Source organism: Larimichthys crocea, chromosome XIV, assembly GCF_000972845.2.
Source record: "Larimichthys crocea isolate SSNF chromosome XIV, L_crocea_2.0, whole genome shotgun sequence".
NCBI lineage: Eukaryota > Metazoa > Chordata > Actinopteri > Sciaenidae > Larimichthys > Larimichthys crocea.
In genome coordinates this window covers 14,181,399-14,201,398 of record NC_040024.1, presented here as the reverse complement: position 1 = coordinate 14,201,398, position 20,000 = coordinate 14,181,399, and the positions used below count along the sequence as shown (strand labels likewise).

The following is a 20,000-nucleotide window of genomic DNA, read 5'->3' as shown; positions in this document are numbered from 1 at the left end:
CGACTGTACAGTGTGCTGAAAGTCACTCTTCTGACAGTGACTAAAAAATGAAACAGAGCAGTGTGCTCTCATTGCATCCGTGTTACAAATAAGTTGAATCTTATTTACAAATAAATAAGTTGCTGCAAAAACATACTACCCCCTCAGTTTTGGACAGAACACAAGATTTGGTGTGAATATGGCCTAACTACATCTCAGGTTTTAGTAAATACAGAAGATGTGTAACAGAGCCCAGTGCTGTTGAATAGAAAATAAAATGTCCACTCTTCTCTTCTTTGCATCCTGTCATTCCAGTTCTGTAGGACAGAGAGCCCCCACAACTGAAGACTCCTAAAGCAGATCCTCCAGAACTATCTGATGCTGTTCGATGTCCTCAAACTGGGTCAACAGTTCTCTCTGGACTATGAGGATGGTCTTGTACTCTCCAGATGGTGGGGGCCCTATATCCACACATGCTGTAGCTTGATATGTGGGAGGTCTTCAGGAGGCGCTGCCTTCCTTTTTAGAGTCTTGTCCATCTGGTCTATGTCACTTTGAAGCGTTTGATAACTGGGATCATCCATGCTGAACGGTAACGCCGACTGACAGGAGCCATAGCAGGCTCGCAGCTTCATGTCAATGTCGACCTGGTGGACGTAAGCAAAGCATCAGCAATAAGCGATAAGCACAACACTGATACATGATTCTGTTATAAAGTTATTATGTTATGTTATTATCCGAGGTGGTAATGCTGTAAACCACCTCGGTAGAGTAACAGTATTCTTTCTTGGTATCAGAGGCTGAGCTCAAAGCCAGTCTGGCTTTTGAGCCCAGTTCTGTTAATTAGCAGTTACTGTTCATTACTAGAGCTTAAAGATGATCAGCGGTTAGTCATGCCTCACCTCGGTCCGATACAATTCCTCCATTTGTTTCTGGGCTTTGCGAAGCAGCTCATCGAATTGCCGTGACAGCTTGGACGATCGATTTTGTAGTGCCGTGAAGTTCTTGGTCAATCGTTCAGCATTTTCCGCAAACTTCAGCTCAAACACTGCAGATGAATACAATATTGATTAGACTACATAATTCTGTCCAGAATAGTCGGCGTCATCGTCAGTCTTACTGTATCTGCCGACTATGTCTCTCCGGTTCTTGTTGTAGAAATCTGTCATCGTCATCATGGACTTCTCAAGCGCGTCTTCATACATCATTGCCTTCTTGCACACCTTCTTCACTTTTCTTTCCACTTCGCTTTCCATCTGCGACATCAAACCTTTGAGTCTGCAGCCGGAGGGGCATTTAGAGACCTTCAGGAAATAAAAGCACATTTGTAGCAGGTTTGTAGACAAAGACCTGCTTGGCAACAGTAACTATGAACTACCATGCATGATGTCAGCTATAGAAAGACAACAGGAGGATACAAAAGAACACATTTTCTTTCAGGCTTTTCAGACATTTGTGTCTACTACCTTATATCAAAGTACTACTCTGTACTCTGAAAGTTTCATTCGTAAAGCTGTTTGTGTGTTTCTTACCCAGTCATCATCTGAGCATAGGGCGACGTCTGATTTTGCTCGACAGCACTGCTTCCGGTACATCTGGTTGTGACTGGACGGCTTTTGGCCAAGCTCACTCTGCAGCATTAACCTCGCACACACTGAAGACAAGAAAAAAAACACAGGAGTGTGATCAGTTCACCTTCAGCTGAGCTCTGACTGAAACATAATGTAAAGATAAAGATTACAGACAGGTTAAGATCTCGTGAATTTTTTTGCATTGTGATTTATTTATTTTTTGTGGATATTTTTGGATAGTCTCACAAACGACTATAAAAAATGTGTTTAACAAACTAAAATGTCATCCACCACTTTATGTTCAGGGCTGAAAATTTACCCTTGACCCTCCAAATGTGTTTTTTTAATGAATCTTGATCTTCCCTCAGTGAAAAGATCCTCTTGTGTAAAACTAAAGCTCGATTATTAACTGGTTAAAGTGGGTATTTGCCTCTAATGACCCCCTTCGCACAGACCCTCAGGGGTCCTAAAGTCCTCTGGTTTTATCTGTGTGTATGTACACTGTGTGTAATACAAGCATTCAAAGATTAAAGACTTACAGGGTTCAATAGCTAACAGATTATTTTTTCCCTGACTGAAAAAACAACAATAAGAAGAAGAAAATCTTATAGTTTGTGTGAGAGTACAACAAACAAATGCTTCACCTCCACAGATACATCAAATCACATTAATGTTTCCTTAATTTCTTCTTATTTCAATTAATGAATTCAACAAAGAGGCTTGTAATGCTAATACACAAACACATCTACAAAAAGAGTGATATTAATATGATTATGCATTAAATAAGACACTAAAACATGCAAACCAGAAGACATAAAAAGCATGCAGTGTATAAGATATATAACTCAAGTCTGACACGTTAAAAACCACAATAAATAGTTGCAGGTACCTAAGGACGGACAGCAAGGGAAGTTCAGCACAGACAGACTGAGGACAACATGCATGAGTTTTAGTGCTGACTGAGCTGAAGACTAATTAACCATTTATTTGTGTCCAATTATGTATATAATATTGTACATAAGACAAACATCTACATCTTTAATAAACTATTCCTAAATCAGCAAGTCATGTTGTGTTAATATCTGGAAATTATAAAAACTTCTTTATGGAGTAGTGCTATTAATCATTTAGATTGTTAAATAGTAAGAATACATGAACATCTTAGCCGCCTCTCTTTATTTGTAATCTTGAATGAACCTAAACTTTAAAAGATTGAATTTAACCCTGTTACGGACCTTTTTCCCCTGAGCCTCGAAGGAAATGTATAACATGAGTTTTTTAATTATTCAGATTGAAATAACACCACAGACCACAGTGGCTGAAGTGAACATTGACTCTTTATTGACTGAGCAGAGTTCGGTCATTGCTCTGTACAGAGTTACACAACAGGGAGAACATTGGTCAGTTCATGCTAACAAACAGGTCAATGGCATTTACACAGACTGCTGACAAACAAAGAAGAATCAACACAAATACCCATGGCGGCACGCTAACACTGTTTGACTTGATTTTGCAATCTGGGAATGATTCACGAACAGATCAACGGTCTAAAGGTCTGAAACCACCTTCGATTTGGTGATTTTTTTAGACTTTAAATACAGAAATGTGTAGAAAAGTAATTTTTATGTTTTTTGGTCATGCCCTGTTAAAAAGCAATGCCTCGAATGAACATCCGAACTGTTTTCAGGCTGTAATTTTGCGGTTTAAACGTCCCCCACACGACTCCATTTGCAACCTCGTACGGCGTGTTTTTCTCCACGTCGTATGTGCCTTTATAATAAATCCCATTCAAGTTAGCTGACTGGCAGTTGTTGTACCACCACCCACCCCCGAACAGCTCTGCACAATTCTCCTCCCACTTGTCATTGTCCTTGTCAAAGGTGCTGAATTTCATCCTGTTGTGGGACAGGTAAGATGCCATATCAGACTGAGGCACCACCAGAGCGTCCCCGGCATCCCCGTTATACCCGGACACATGCAGTGGGTACCCTTCCTCCTCTGAACCTACCCTGATCATGTACTCAGCACGGGCTACACCCCCTTCCCAATCCTCCAGCTCCACTTTTAGCATAGTTTCACCCTGATTAGTCAACAAGTGGAGGTTCTGGTTGCCTATCCAGAACTCCCCCTTGCCTTTTGCGTCGACTGAACCAAACCCATTGCGATACTCGGCCCAGGAGCGGTTGAAGCTGAGCACGCCACTCTCTCTTTGCTGGACTAACAACCACCCACCCATTAGACCCTCCTGGTGGCAGTAAACCTCCACTACATCTGTGGAGCCTGTGCTGCCGGGTCTGATCTTAAACAGTCCGTTCGTTTCCCCTTTCAGGTGGTTCCGATTGGCTTCAATGCAATCTGCAAAAAGAGAGGGGCACACCGCAAGACCGCGAGTTAGCTTGGACGGGATTTGGCTCGGCTAGCTGAATTTTACTGCAGTGATATTTGATGAATTAACCCCGGAGTCAGCAGGATTTTTCTTTGCATCACAACCTGAGTACCTCACTTTGCAAAACACTTGTTAAGAATTCATATCCAGTTGTTTTGAAGACAGAAAAGTTACCTTTAATTTACATTGTTTCTTTAATTACACAATGACCCAGAATTCCTCAGTGACAACCACATACATCACCAGGAAAGTGAAAAATATTTAAGCTCTTGTAATAAACAATGACAATTACTATGTTCACTTCAACATTTTGGTACATAGGGCTAGCTACAAGCTAGCTGATGCTAAAGCATGCTGTCTAGCTGAATGTGCCGTTCTGGCCTTTGAAGATTTTACTCCAGGTCTGATGTTTTGGTACCTTGTCCTATATAATCGGCCTGCCGCTCGACACGCGCAGTCTTCACACTCCGGGCGTGGATATCAGGAAGGTCATCGTCTGCATCGGTCGCCGTGAATCTGCCAAGGTCAGAGCTGAATGGATCCCCGAACCCTTTGGTATCTCCAAAGAGGCTTCCTTTAGTGTCACTGGTGTAGGTGGTCTTAGTAAAAGAGGAAGAGGAGGAGGAAGAGGAGCCCTGGCCGAGGCTGGGGAAGAATTGGTTCTGGCACTCTGAGCCTGACATCTGCTCCACCCTTTCCTCTGGCCCATCCGGTGTCATGATAGTGATCTTCTTGGTGCAGGTGATGGTGTGAGTGGACACAAAGCTTGTACTAGGCTGGCTGAGGGATTCAAACCCTCCACCTAGATTAAACAAATCGGTGTTGCCTCCTAACTCAGTGATGGATTTTGACGACGTGGAGGAGGAGGTTGAGGAGGAAGAGGAGGAAGAGGAGGAAGTCGAGGAGGATGTTGATGGTTGAAGGACTGAGGATGTAGATGAAGTGTAGGAAGTACCTGGTTCCTTGGAGATGGTTGCTGGGAACGAGCTGGAGCCTTCGTGCTCGAGGACGAATTGTACCGTCTTCACCTGAGAAAGAAGAAGTAGATTCATGTAAAATATATTTTTTAAATAATTTTCTGTTGTATACAAAACTAAAATTACAAATGTTATCTGTAAATTAACAACCAAATTGTTAATATTAATATAGTAACATAATATTTTATGTTTTATGCTATTAATAACAAATTATTTTATTAAGTTATTTCTCATTTTTGTACATTCAGTTTTTTTTCTGCTTTCTTACGTTACATAAAAATTACAGTTCATATCTGTTCTTTATGGCCATACACGTATTTAACCATTTATTTGTAATTTTTAGGACACAAATTTAACAAACTTTAATTCATTAATTCATTCACGTGTGCGTATGGTTGACTGTGCCCTGATATCTGTGTAACGGTGTTTCACTGAATACTCGATTCATCCACAGCTAAAAGTAGTCCCCAACAAATAAAAAACTTTCAGCAGTTTGTTAAAAACTACAGGATTCAACTGTTTTAGAAAAAGACTTTTTTTAAAGAATTAAACTCGATATCTGTGATGTAAAGTGTTTTTAAACTTTTTGTTTTTGGTCTTTCATGAATCATGAAACCTTCATGATTTATTTGCTATGAATTGTTAAACCAACATAACGTGTCCCTCACCTCAGGGAATATGTCTTGAACTTCCTGTGCTGCGGCTCCGGTTGCGATGACCTTGGACTTGAAAATGCCGTCGACAGCATGAGAGTCCTGCAGTGTCTTGCTCTTCATCACGTACAGCGTCCCCACAGACTCGATGGCCTGAGCCGACTGGGAGTCCAGCTGGTTAACCTGGGAAATGGATGGACAGAGAAAGTGCAAAATGCATGTTGAACTAATTCCTTTAAATGTTTGTATTTTCATTGCATGTAGTTGGGTTGAAACACCCCTGGGGAGGCCAAATGCAGTCCTTCAACTGTAATTACACATCAGGATTAGAGTTGAATGTTTATCTGTTTTGTTGTTTTACACAATTTGTCCTAGAGGTAGAATTTGATTAAAAAACAGCTGAATTTCAATTACTTTAACATATTTCGCAAAGAAATGGATGTTTCCATTTTTGGAGTATGACTCTCCTCCAACTTTTAAGTTGCTCCTGAAACAATTATCAGAATTTTTACCATTAGAGAGAATAACTTCAGAAAACCATAACCTTCGACATATTTTTCAAGATCTTTGGTTAACGAAGATGTTTTGAGAGGAGATCCATAATGAATGTACCTCTGAACCAGAGTCTTTAATATATGTAAGAAGAGTTACCGTTACTTACAACTCTGATGCTGTTTTTATTTGCTGAAGTTTCTTGTACTGGTGCAAGGTACAGGTGTACATATATCATATGTTCTTTCCTTGTTTGTTAGTTTGTTGTGCTACACTTTTTGGTTGGTTTGTTTTAATAAAGTATTTATTTTGGAGGGGAGAGTGAAGGGTTGAGGATACAAAGTGTACTATGATATTTGCATGTCTACCTACTGGTGCTTGTTACTGTACACTCTTTGAAATAAAAATCTTTAATTTAATAACTTTAGCCATAGGTTCCTTGAATTATCTTAAATCAAGTAATTCTCAATCTTCAAGCATTTTAATGTGACAAATAGTTTTAAATGGCTTTGAGGCACATTTTTTTTTCCTGACCAAACAAACCAAGAATCAAAACTTCCAGTTTGTTTGTCCACTGTATATGAAAATCGATTATTTCTCACAGAATCATTGCATTAACGTGACTGTACATTACGTGTAGTAACTCTTGATATTTTAAATGGACACATATGAGACAGTTAGATTTTGTAGTAGTTGTAGCAGCCATAGATATTAGTGTTTGACTTTTAAATTCTAAATCTGGACTCTGGGTTGGAGTTCGGGGTTCGATCTTTACCTGTTTGTCCAGTTCCAAGTAGCTGCTCTGGTCAATGCTGTACTCGGCGTAACCTTCACAGGATCCTTTGCAGGAACGCAGCTTAATATCGATATCCACCTAAAAAAAGAGACAAAGAGTTTGAAATGTGCTTCCTGCTCAGCAAATTTACTTAAGTTCATAAACAATCATTCTACAAAACTGAACTATAATGATGCTAAAGTTAACTAACTTAGCAGATCTCAGCTATTCGCTCCAGTGAAAATCATGTGATATCGTGAGTTTAAAACACCTTTAAATTACATATTCAAATGAATCAAACTGTAAATATATTCATTATATTGATTTACACTGAATGTTCATATGCTGCAGTCTACTACAAATGGTCAAAATAAAGTTTATTTTCTCAAACAAATTAAAATGGGCTAGAACAACTGATTTTGTTGGAGATTTTTAATGATCTAGTTATTAGTTATTGCTGTTTTTGGTTCAAATAACCAACCTTAAATGATCTTAAATTAAGGTATTATGGCCTTTTGATCTGTTTGCAAGCTAGCTTAACTTTTGTAGTTTGTTACAGTTTTTATTTAAAAGACTCCTAAATATAAAGAAATGTATTTTTGTCTTTGTTTCATGCTTCTGCGTACCTCCAGCTTCTGCATATCGGCCACCTGGTCCTTGACTCGATCCTTCAGGGCGGCCAGGGTTCTCAGCTGCCTGTCGATCCTGATCTTCATGTCTGTGATTCTCTGACGCAGCCTCTGAGCCAAGTCGTAGTAGTTGTTGTCATAACCTGGTGAATTAATTGACAACATGATACACAGGCATGCAGACTGACTGATACTTTGCTCATATTTTTTTCGTGGCAACATTTAGACTTTCAAGATGTAGAAAACATTTTGTTTCCTTGAAGGTAGGTACAGGTAACTTCACATCCACTCACCCACCTGGTGAGACCTGACCTTTTATCTGAGAGTTTACAGCATATATACTGTCCAAAGATTTAAGTTGAAGTTGAACGCACTAACCACTGTCGATGGTGAGTTTTTCCTTCAGGTAGTCGTAGGTCTGTTTGGACACCAGGTCGGCAGATCGGTGCTTGCCCTTGTACTGATCCAGGAGGCTGCGGATCTTCTCGACCCTCTTCAGCAGACCGTGGTCGTATTTATCCATCAGACCCTGAATCCTGCAGCCTGACGGACATTTGGGGCCCTGATGAAGGAGAGAGGAGAGACGGTGAGGTCCAAGAAAGAAATCACGAGGCTATAATTTGAGTTTTGGTAAATTTCTGCAATAAGAAAGTGACACATTGAGAAAGCAGCTGTACCCATTGATCGCTTGTACAGAAAGGCCATTCCTTCTCAGTAGCACATTTTTCATCTCTGGTGCCGTGTTCGACCGGACGAGCTCCTCTGGGGTCCAGCATATTAGCCTGGAAAATGACAGAGAGATTAAAAATGTTCAAGGCGGAATGAAGAAGTGCTTTTAGAGGCACAAACAGAAAAATATATTTCATAATAAATATATTAAACCATGAAAAATTATGATGTTTTTGAGAGAGTAAAACTAAATAAATAGTACAATAAATGATATTTTTAGCCGCGAAAAACCTCTTTTAAAAACAGTTTCACTACAGTTTAGTTTACTTAATTATTTAAAAGTAGATCAAAGTTCAAATTGATGCCATAAACCTGATACAAGTTTCAAACAAAAGTCAAAAGCTGCCACTCTTTTTAGTGACACCTGAATCATTTATGTAAAAGTGCCAAGAATGGAAACTTTAAATTACAAAAAACAAAAAACAGCAAAAAAAAAAAAGGTTAATTAACTACTTGGAAAATGGGAATATTAATACAGGTAAATTACACTGCTCATTAAACTGCTAGTTTATTTTCTAGCCTCTAATCTTTCTCTAGTTTTTTCATTAGTCTCCAACACTGCGTTAGGTACCAATATTAAACCAATCAGCTCAGTACGGCAAAGCAACATGACAAAAATGATATATTATTATATAATTCTATATAAGAAACCTGGAAAAACTCACCATACTTGAAGCTACACCTATCAAAAGGAGGCAGACGAGTAAATTCAGTCGCTCCATCTTGGTTGCTGTCGTTCTTCCTCTGTGTGAAGTCTTGCTGCTGAATGCCGCTCGAACGCAGCCGCCGATCATTTGAAGCCTCCCAGCTCAGTCTGACAAACCCGTGACTCATCAGGAAAAGTGTGCTCAGGTCAGGTTGAAGTTGTGTAACCCCCGGCTGTTGGATGCCGTGAGGTTTGTTTGTTGTCCTGTGTGTGTGTCTCTGCTGTGATAACACACCCACACACTCCAGTTCAGTGGCTACAGGATTTACTGGTATTTGACCCAGTTTGTTTTCTCAAAGCAAACAGTGACAAACAGCTGACAGTAACAGTTATGAGCCAGTAATTACTCAAACGATGACAAGTCAAACACAAAATGATTTTTGTTGTTTGAATATGTTTGGTAACAGTTTTCATGTTTTTTAATTCAAATTAAACAAGTAAAGGAACAATTCAACATCAAATGAAATACTCTGATTTAAACTGAAGACAGTTAGCTTAGCATCTCATGTAGACTTGGTTCTGTGTTTTAATCTGTACAAAATGAAGTAAAGAAATGACACGATATGTGGGGTGATGTGCCAAATTAGTGTTAAACTAGCCGCCTCCTGGCTCCAGTTTTGGGTTGACATGATCTTTACATCATATCTACGTAAAATGTAACGTTGACCTGATAATTTTCAGTCCAGAATTTATGCTTAACATAAACATATTTTTTAAAAAATCATCATCATCATAAATAAATATATATTGTTTTGTTCTTTTGGCTGTGGAGCAGCAGTGAGAAACAAACTATTATTACCATGACGACTGAACTAAACCCAGACAAACATCAAATCATCACCGTGTGAGTCATTTCCAGTTCAATCATAGCAACCTTGTGAGGACTATGGGACCTTGGACAGTTTAGATGTGCTGAGCTGGAGTTGGTTGAGCAATGTCGCCACCTACTGGAAGAATCACCGATCATGTACAACTCACCATCAGTCACTCTGAGTGCAAATACTGGGACGGAGAAGTAAAACTGTTTGTGGTATTTTATTTAGTTTGTTCCCAGTATTTAATATGAAATCCATACTTTTACATTGTCCCACCACCAATTATCAGGCAGGAAGCAGATCATCATACCGTCCTACAGAAGCACACTGGATCCGTTTAGAAGGCACTTCATGATGTTTTATCTACCATAGGGCCATGTTATTGTCTCTACCTTCTGCATCTGATGCTACTTCCAACACAAATCTCCAGATTCTCTAATCTGTGTCGCCGTGTGTCAGTCGGTGGCTCGTGAGGTGGTGCGGGAGCCTGAAGCGCTTCTTACAGGCCGGACACTCAAACGGCTTCTCGTCTGTGTGAGTGCACATGTGTCTGGTGAGGTTACTCTTGTCGTTGAACTGCTTCCCGCACTCTTTACAGCAGTAGGGTTTCTCCCCCGTGTGGACCAGCTGGTGTTTCTTCAGGTTCCCGGCCTGGGAGAAGCGTTTGCCGCACTGGGCACAGCTGTGCCGTTTCTCCGGCACCTCACAACACTTGTGACCAGCGAGCTCGACAAAGCTCTTCCTGCACCGGAGGCAGTGTGCTGGTTTCTCTATGGACGGGTGGACTCTCAGAGCCTTTAACTCGGTGCAACTTTTCTCGCCCTTGTCGCACTTGTACGGTTTCTCCCCCACGTGGTCACACTCGTGGCTGGCGAGGTGCTGCAGCAGCTGGAAGCTCTTGCCGCAGTGCGAGCAGCTGTGCGGTTTGTGTATCATTTGGTGCTTCTTTAAGTCGCTCTCGTTGTTGAAGGCCTCCGGGCACACAGTGCACTTGAATGGTCTCTCCTCTGAGTGAGTGTACAGGTGCGCTGCCAAAAGTTCCTGGACTCTAAACTGCTTCGGACAAAAGTTGCACAGGTACGGCTCATCCCCCGTGTGAAGCCGCTCGTGCTGATTCAGTTTCGTCCTCTGCTTGAAGCGTTTCGGACACCGGCTGCAGCCGTACGGTCTCTCCTCGGAGTGACTGAGCATGTGGATATTGAGGTCTCCCCTCCTGGCGCAAGTCTTGCCACACTGCTCGCACGTAAATGGCTTCTCCCCCGTGTGGATCAGCATGTGCGACTTCAAGGTGCCCTCTCTTCCAAACTGCTTCCCGCAGACCTCGCAGCTGTAAGACTTCTCTCCCGTGTGGATCAGCATGTGCGACTTCAAGGTGCCCTTTCTTCCAAACTGCTTCCCGCACACCTCGCAGCTGTAGGACTTCTCTCCCGTGTGGGTGAGGAGGTGCTGTTGGAGGATTGGGAAAGAGTAGAATCGCTTATCGCATTGGTCGCAGGCATGACGTCTCTCTCTCCTCGGAGCCTCTTCTGAAATCTCTGCTCCCTTGAGATTTTCACTGTTCTCTATGCGGATGCACACGTGCAGTCTAAAATACCGTTTAGTCCTGAACGTCGTGCTGCATTTGTGGCATAAATAGGTCTCCTGCTTTGTCTGTTTACCTCTTTTTGCTTTGCAGTGACGCCGCTGGTGTCTGAAGACGTTGCTCCTCTTTGTAAATGACTGCTCACAGCGGGGATGTCGGGCTGTGGCCGCACCTTCCTGCTGGTTCTTTTCTGTTTTGTCGTGGACATGGAAGAAAGACGAAATATATAATTAATACAGTTAATATTTACAGTTTCTGCCCAAAATCATCCAACCACACTGAGCTGCACAGTTGATTTATAAAGAGGAGACTCGTGGGTACCCATGAAACCCATTTTCATTCAGATATCTTCTACTTTGACATGAGAAGGAAATAACTTTATCACTTTCATCAGTTAGCATCTTCTATCTTCATTCTAGCTTTAAAACCGAGTTGGCTTGGACCCTAAAAATGTGAGAGTTACACAGCAAACTAGCATAAATTTATAATTCTATACAAAACATTTACCTCCAGCTGCAGGCACAGCATCAGCTTCATGCTGCACGACGTCCCTGCAGAATGTTTCCTCTTGACGTTCCTCTGAATTACAAAGAGATGCTTCTCCGAGTGACTCAGAGACTTTGGAGTTCGGTACGGCGGCTTTCTGAGTCGCTAATGGCGTCCCATCAGCTCTTCCGGGACTCGGCTGCAGTTCTTCGAGCTCCTGGTTCATCTGCTGTGGATTCTCAAAGTCCGACTGCTCGTCCACCTCTTCTAAGTTGACCACTGGCCCGTTCAGTCCTGGAGCTTTCATACGGTCCAACAGGCAGACAGACAGCTCCTTCTGCATGAGGACTGAGGGGTTATCTGAGGAGGAAAGATAGGTTCATTAATGAAGGCCGCTTCAAAGAGCTTCAAACATCTGTAGGCTCAGTAGGACAGGGTACTGTTGGGTCGGTTTCTGGTCTACGAGCCTAATTCTGGCAATGGCATTGAATAAAATGGCACTGGTTCATTACGAGACGTTCTGGCAAATTAAGCAGAGACAGGAAGCAGATTTCAGCGATGTCAACCCTCTCTTCAGGTGCCCTGAAGAGAGGCACCCAGGGGATTTCCATAAAGTAAATCGCATTTTCGACAGCCCATATCCCCCCCGAAAACTCAAGAAAATTTGCCTACCCCCCCCCCTTGTCAGGTGTAAAATTACGTATTTTGGGGGTCTCACACATGGACGTACGCATATGCCTCCACAGCGCCACCTAGGTGTGCGTTTTTGGAGGTGCCCCTCGCCACGGTTTCGCACACATGTACGAAACTCGGTGGGAGTATGTAACATGACCAGATGCACAAAAAAGTCTCCGGGTGTCCCCGGCTACAATGAACCGTATGGCGTCCAATTTTTGCCAAATTTTGACTTTTCGGGTTTTTGGGTCATGTCCAGGGGTCGCATTTGAACGAACTCCTCCTAGGGATTTTATCCGATGTGCTTGAAACTTGGCGTGTGTGTTCTCAAGGCCTCGACAATGTTATAAAAATCACAACTTTTTATCAAAGGGCGTGGCCGTGACGGCGCATCAAAGTCAACGCTGCCGATTTTAAAAAAAACAACAAAAAAAAACAAGATTCCATTCACTTTTTTGCTGAATTTCGGGCAAACTGTGCAGCTATCATATACTTTGTCAGAGCTGTCTGAAACTTGTTATGTTTGTTAAGACCAATATTATGCACAATTCGGCTGCATAATTAATGAGGGGGCGGGACTAAAGCGCTCTATAGCGCCCCCTGGAATTTTTCTTTTAAACAGCCCCGTCACAGTTTTGGACACAGAATTATGAAACTAGAGATATTTAAGAATGAAAATCGCCATTTTTCTGTGTTTCAGCCTGTTTGAGAAGGAGTCATGTTTGAACGAACTCCTCCTAGGGATTGTATCCAATTCACTTCAAACTTGGTAGGAGTGTTCACATAGACTTCCTGAGTAAAAGTTACCAAAATGATGAATTTTGAGGAAACGGTGTGGGCGTGGCGATGCATAAAAAAATTCAAAGAAGTAATCGGCAGGAAGCACCTTCTCAGAGCTGTCTGAAACTTCTTGTGGTTATTAAGTCCAATATTATAAAGACCAATAATTTGCACATTTTGATGTGCGCACATGTGCGAGGGCCCGACCATCGCTGCTTGCAGCTTTAACTTAAAACTGATGTCTTTACATGATCTACACAAACCATCACCCATGGGCTTTTTCTATAAAGTTGACCCTGAACCGCTCTGTTTACCTCTTTTTGCTTTGCAGTGACATCGCTGGTGTCTGAAGACGTTGCTGCTGTTTGAGAAGGATTTCCCACAATGCTCACAGAGGTGATGTCGGGCTTCCTGCTGACTCTTCTCTGCTTCGTCGCGGACATGGATATCTCCTATGTTGGCGGGCTTCTCAGCTTCTGGCTCCGGCCTTACAGCAGGTCTCAGGTCAGCTGGTGTCTTCAAACAGTCCACCAGGTAGATGGACAGCTGCTTGAAGCCCAGCAGAGACAGACTGCTGGGGGACGCCATGATCACTGCAGTCAGTCAAACGACAGACCTAAAAGATCAAGATGAAGACTACGTCCAGGTTTTCGACAGTCTGCGGGGACGTCACGGAGACTACGTCCAGGTTTTAGACAGTCTGCGGGGACCTCAGGGAGACTACGTCCAGGTTTTAGACAGTCTGCGGGGACGTCAGGGAGACTACGTCCAGGTTTTCGACAGTCTGTGACAGTCTCAGAGACTACGTCCAGGTTTTAGACAGTCTGCGGGGACGTCACAGAGACTACGTCCAGGTTTAAGACAGTCTGTGACAGTCTCAGAGACTTGTCCAGGTTTTAGACAGTCTGTGACAGTCTCAGAGACTTGTCCAGGTTTAAGACAGTCTGTGACAGTCTCAGAGACTTGTCCAGGTTTAAGACAGTCTGTGACAGTCTCAGAGACTTGTCCAGGTTTAAGACAGTCTCAGAGACTTGTTCAGGTTTAAGACAGTCTGTGACAGTCTCAGAGACTTGTCCAGGTTTAAGACAGTCTGTGACAGTCTCAGAGACTTACCACCAGGAGTTAATCCAGACTTTCTCCCAGAACAAAGTTTGAGCTAAACTTCTTAAACTTCTGAAGGTGAATAAATGAAGCTGCTCCTCTTCACGTTTGGTCTCGGGGTTATAAAACGTCTCCTGTGCGTCCATCGTGTCAAACATGAGCAGAAGTTATCAGTGAGTTATCAGTGAGTTCCTCTATTCGTCCGTTACACAACACACGTTTGTTTCTCCTGCAGGAAGCCACGTTTGTTTGTTTTCCTTCCGGTTTAGTTGACGGACGGGTTTGTCAACCAATGAGCTTTTAGAAGGGGTGGCGCCAACTGCTGCGTGCGTTGCCTAGTTACGAGGAAACGGCAGCTGCATAGGGACAAAAATAAGAAAAAACGCGTTTAGTATTAAAGATTTACCTTCACTCTGTTAAATGAACACTAGAAATACTGTTTTACAGCTGTTTCACTGATATTGAGTTGATTTTATTCATATTTTCATTGTTTTTTATTGTCTGTTTCTATTTTACTGAGTTGATTTTATAGATAGATAGATAGATAGATAGATAGATAGATAGATAGATAGATAGATAGATAGATGTCTAAAACCTGGACCTAGTCTCCGTGACGTCCCCGCAGACTGTCTAAAACCTGGACGTAGTCTCCGTGACGTCCCCGCAGACTGTCTAAAACCGGCATGTAGTCTCTGAGACTATCAAGACGTCCTTAAAACACTGGACGTAGTCCTCCGAGAAGTCCCCGCAGAGGTCTAAACCTGGACGTAGTCTCCGTGGACGTCCCCGCGGACTGTCCTAAAACCTGGACCTAGCTCCCGTGACGTCCCTGCCAGACTGTCTAAAAACCTGACGTAGTCTCCGTGACGTCTCCCAAGACTTCTAAAACCTGGACATAGTCTCCGTGACGTCCCGCAGACGTTAAAACCTGGACTAGTCTCCTGACGTACCCGCAGACTGTTTTTTTAAAACCTTGGACCTCGATCTCCTGACTCCCCAGAACGTTGTTAAAACCTGGGACCGAAGTCTCCGTGACGTCCCCGCCAGACTTACGACTGTCTTGACGTCCCCGAGACGCTAAACCTGGACCTAGTCCTCCGTGACAGTCCCCGCAGACTGTCTACAAACCTGGACTAGTCTCCGTGACTTCCCCGCAACTGTTCTCAAACCGGACATAGTCTCCTTGATCTATCTCGAGGGAAGGTTAACGTCATGCATTAGTAGTCTAGTATATTTGCAATACATAACAACAAATACAATAGAACCAAATCTGAGGTGAAATAAATAAATAACATAAATTAATATAAAACACCGGAATTGGGCACGGATACTGGAAAAACACAGATCGTCAGTAAAAAAGGGCGGTTGTCAAGCATGAGAAAAAGTTGGTGGGTGAAATTTTCATAGCAACTACACTGGTAATATTTTATTCTGAGCTTTGTTTTTTTTTTTTTTTTACGTGAGATTAAATTAGACATGTTGAGATTTTCTTTAGTGTCACAGCAGCATGACGTCAGTGCACAGAAGTAAAATGGGTTAATGTGTGAAGTCAGTCTTTTTTAAGAAATGATTTGTGTAATGTGATAAAACAATATACACATAACAATAGTGTCCAAATGTGTAACACTGACATGCAAAGACAAAAAGTATGCATACACATGCAGCTGCTGTCTGTAGCTCTCTCTTAACACCACTAGATAGAGCCACATGAACATGTGTTTGTCCTTTCTAGCTGACGCCTGCTGTACAACCAGAGTGTTTGACTCAAACTAATGATTTCTAATCATCTAAAAGAGAAACAGCGCAGCTTCATGACACACAAGTTAAACAGTGCAGCAAACAGAAGATAAATGTGAGTGTTTGGACTGAGAAATGTGTTCTGGTGAAGCTTTAACACACAACATTCATGTTTAAATGAAGCGTGTTGTCCATGATGAAAAGAAGAAGCCTGAAATAGATTCTGAGGCTCAGAAAAAATAAAAAAAAGACCTGAGGGTCTTTAGGCTGAGAGCAGATAAAGACCTGAACAATTAATATAACAGAGCAAGACTGATGACACACACTCGAGCACAGACACACTAACGCACACAGAGTCCTTTGATAATTTGCTCGTTTATAGATGGACATTTTTGAAATCCCTTTGAAGTGACTTTCACAAATGTTGTTCGTTTGCGAGCCTCAATTAACTCACTCAAACATTTCAAATTCAAAGTCTATTTTTTTCGCTCTCTCTCTCTCTCTCTCTCTCTCTCGTATAATTAATTCATGTATGATGCAGAATAGCTGGAACAGACGGCCATGCAGGATAAAGGGCCACAGAGATATGTCTTTAATCCTCCGAGCTGCTGGAGCAGAGCCCAAATGTCTGCAGACCTGAAAGATAGCGTTTGTGCTTATTTGATATTTTTTGGATGGTTTATTGGTAAAAATAGGCAGATTTACCTTTAAAATGAGCGTGTTGGTGCAACAAGTGGAGCAGTGGTTTTTAATCTGCAGGTCAGGACTCTCTGAAGGGTACAAAATGCAAATTTTATATATAAAATTAATCTTTAAAACCTTTTAAAAAAAAAGCCGCCGGACAAGAGTCAATGTGGGACTGACTTTTAGTGGTTGGTGAGAGCTTGGTGAAATAAAAGGCTGAAAGACAGACGCCGAGCTGGGCTGACTGCTGCTGGACTAGGCAGTGAGATCAAGCTGCTGCTGGGGACCTGGAGAGATTGGCTGTTTGATTAGAAGTAATGTTAATCAAAACAAATACTTGAGTACACTGTCCGTATTTACCCAGAGAGATTTGCAGTCTAAAAGATATTTACAGGCTACCCAAAGCTTTAAACTGCAATAGTATCTTAGTTGATTCACCTGTAAAACAGGCGATAATTCTGTGTATTAAAATTTCACACACCTTGACTTCCAGAACCATGAAAGAAAGTGAGGAAAGAGGATGACAGGTGGAGAAGGGAGACCCTGAGCTCTTGAGTGTGGTCTTTACATTGATCCAAGACAGAAGAGGTTTCCTGCTGGGACTTTTTTCCCTGCAAACATGTCGCGTTCTATCAAAGAAGACTCAGCTGGCTGAATCCTCCTGGGGTTCCCGAAACACACCAACCAAAGCCATTTGTGTGCAAATGTTGACCTGCTAGCTCTGTGTGTGTGTGTGTGTGTGTGTGTTGTGTGTGTGTGTGGTGTGTGTGTGTGTGTGTGTGTGTGATGTTACAGCGTGTGTGTTCCTGCAGCATTATCTTGTAAAAGGGTTTCGATGATGGAGGAGAGGATGTAACCTGTCACTTGCCGAACACCAGGGTGAAGCAAGCTTTGTGTGTGTGTGTGTGTGTGTGTGTGTGTGTGTGTGTGTGTGTGTGTGTCCTGTTTTCTGTGGAAGGAATTGAGGTCAAATATTGAGCCATTACACAGTTTTACCGACTGTGAATACTAAGTGATTAAACGTCTCTGTTTGTGAGCTCATCTTTCATTCATAACGTTTCTGGTACTGACCCAAAAAGGTGTAACAAAGTCCCAAGCGAGTGATCAAACTGATTTAAAGACTAATGAGTCCATGTAAAATTCAGCTTTATTCTACCATCACATAATACAGGATTGCCCAATGAAATGCCAGCTGGTAGCCCCATCCACTCCAGAAAACATCGAAGGTTTTATGAACTAAGCAGCCGTGTAAACATCAGAATGCCATAATTAGGACGAACACGCTGTGTCTTTTCACGTGAATCCATCGTAGAGGAGTTCCAGTCAAAAACAGCCTTATTTTACTCTGAAAAGTTTCTGAAACAGATCTGTTAATGTTGCCTTGTCATGTGTTCAATCTACAGTCGACCACAGACAGCATGACCCTCTCCGTGTTTTCACCGCAGCCACCACTCGCTTCCCTGAATTCACGCTCAGATATTTGTCTGTTTATGTTTGGAAGTTGAGTCATACACAGCAATGGATTTGTCACTGTTTGCTATCAGTGCACTGGGTAGCACTCAGCAGCTGGGAGAGGGAACGAAAATCCAGATATAAAAAAAGAAAAGGCCAGCCCCGTGAAGTAGTTGTTTGGTGGAGACGGACTGACAATAAGCAGGTGAGTCTTTTTTTTTTTCTGTGGACATGTGTGAACAATCGGATACAGCTTGACACCCACCTTTGTTACAGGTGACATTTTAGGTTTGCCAAATCCTCCCTCTTCGCTTGTTTTTTTTTTTTTTTCCATCCATATTTTCCTCAGGGTGTAGTTCGTAGGGACTTGGCTTGGGGAACCGGAGGGTGGGGGGGCGATTCAAGTCCAGTATGGACCAAAGTGTGGATAAGAAGTCGACTGGTGCTGGGAGAGGTGCCGGTTCACCTGCAGTTCCAACCTACGTTTGGCAAACCAAGACTAAGTCTAATGAAAACTTTTGTTTGGTGTCTCATTGTGCAGACAGCCCTCCCTTTTCTTTGTCGGTGTTCTTCACTATTAACTAACACACCGTGACCCTTTGGCATGGTATCCTGCAAACTTTGAAAACAAACCAGACTGTTCCTTTTAGATTCCTGTTTGATGATGATTGTGATATCGAGCCTCTTTTTGCACATCTACTCTCTCCCCCCCCTCCCCACACTTGTATTTTGAGTGCCAAACTGCCAAAGGTTCAAGAGAATTCAACGATTTGAATCGTTTTAATAGTGTGGTTCTTTTGGCCCAATAACTGTTGAGATGAATCAAGAAATCAGAACTATGCATTGCAAGTGGTTTGAGCAAAAGTTTCATGTGCTATAAACCCAGTTTCAGTGCCCTGATCCATCTAAACCAGCACACATGGAATTCACGGGGCGATTCTCAGATTTTCTGGATTTCCTTCCCTCAGCCAACCCACTGATCTGTTTGGATTAAAACGTAAAAACGTAAAAGAGGTGAGCTGGTGCTCTAAATCCACATGCCTTAAAGAGACTTATGTAAAATTAAAAACCAAACCAACTGGGGCTTTGACTAAAACATCATCCTCTCTAATTGACACACAGATTTGGTTTTGGTTTCTGGTGTTGACGCTGCTGGGAAATGTTCTCCATTCTCCCTGTTCTCTCATTCGACGCTGCCTAGTAAATTCTTGCTGTGCACTGCACACTTTAGCTGCACTCGCTTGCCAAACACAGTCTAAACAAGTCTTTGGGGAAAGAAACACAAAAAAAAACAAAAGAAAAAAAAAACAAAAAAACCGGGAACAAAGAAAAAAAAAAAAAACCAAAAGACAAAAACAACAAAAAAACAAACACACACCTACACAAAACAAAAAAACACGGAAAACACCACAAAAACAAAAAAAACAAAACAAAAAAAAAAACAACAAAAAAAGAAAAAACAGAAGAACACACAAAAAAAAAAAAACACAAAAAAAAAACCACACCCAGCACAGAAGCAATTCGCAATAGATGAATTAGCTTAGCAATATTAGCTGCTGGGCTATTAATTTTAGCTGACCATTCGAATTGCCCCTGTACAAGGTCATGAAGGTTTTAAGTTTTTTCCGTCATGAAGGTCATCCGTCATTCCCGTTCCTGCAGTTCCCATGACAGTCATGAAGCATAGATTGAGGATGAGGCTTCTTTGGCAGACGATTTCTTTTTCTTTGGGGAGGATTATCTTTTGCCGAGGCTGACTGATTTTTGGGTGTGACGTACATTCTTTGGACC

General features: G+C 42.1%; 2 protein-coding genes across 2 annotated transcripts in view; both read right to left on the bottom strand.

Moving 5' to 3' along the window:
- LOC104938450 (uncharacterized) overlaps positions 1 to 13,966 on the bottom strand; it is a 14,056-nt gene extending 90 nt beyond the window's left edge. Inside the window, exons 1-7 of the mRNA XM_010754844.3 lie at positions 13,550 to 13,966; positions 11,802 to 12,140; positions 11,371 to 11,484; positions 1,512 to 1,633; positions 1,100 to 1,283; positions 882 to 1,027; positions 1 to 626 (exon numbers count right to left, since the gene is read on the bottom strand). The exon at positions 1 to 626 is cut by the window's left edge and continues 90 nt beyond it. Of these exons, the coding sequence (XP_010753146.3) occupies positions 441 to 626; positions 882 to 1,027; positions 1,100 to 1,283; positions 1,512 to 1,633; positions 11,371 to 11,484; positions 11,802 to 12,140; positions 13,550 to 13,823 (1,365 nt within the window). The 5' untranslated portion in view covers positions 13,824 to 13,966 and the 3' untranslated portion in view covers positions 1 to 440. The remainder of the gene's footprint in view (positions 627 to 881; positions 1,028 to 1,099; positions 1,284 to 1,511; positions 1,634 to 11,370; positions 11,485 to 11,801; positions 12,141 to 13,549) is intronic.
- fga (fibrinogen alpha chain) lies at positions 2,870 to 9,015 on the bottom strand. Its single transcript, XM_010754843.3, has 8 exons — positions 8,857 to 9,015; positions 8,140 to 8,244; positions 7,841 to 8,024; positions 7,460 to 7,605; positions 6,834 to 6,932; positions 5,582 to 5,749; positions 4,355 to 4,964; positions 2,870 to 3,905 (listed from the first exon to the last, which is right to left on the bottom strand). Exons 1-8 carry the CDS (start codon positions 8,983 to 8,985, stop codon positions 3,196 to 3,198), a joined length of 2,151 nt encoding a protein of 716 aa, XP_010753145.3. The 5' UTR covers positions 8,986 to 9,015; the 3' UTR covers positions 2,870 to 3,195.
- Positions 13,967 to 20,000: the final 6,034 nt, after the last annotated feature.

Bases quoted from the DNA above. Each gene is read 5' to 3' on its own strand.
- fga (XM_010754843.3), bottom strand. From the start codon at position 8,985: ATGATCGGCGGCTGCGTTCGAGCGGCATTCAGCAGCAAGACTTCACAC. The intron at 5,750-6,833 runs GTAAAGATCGAA...TCCATTTCCCAG, and splicing joins ACTTGGAACTGGACAAACAG to GTTAACCAGCTGGACTCCCA. The intron at 3,906-4,354 runs GTACCAAAACAT...CTCTTTTTGCAG, and splicing joins GGCCGATTATATAGGACAAG to ATTGCATTGAAGCCAATCGG.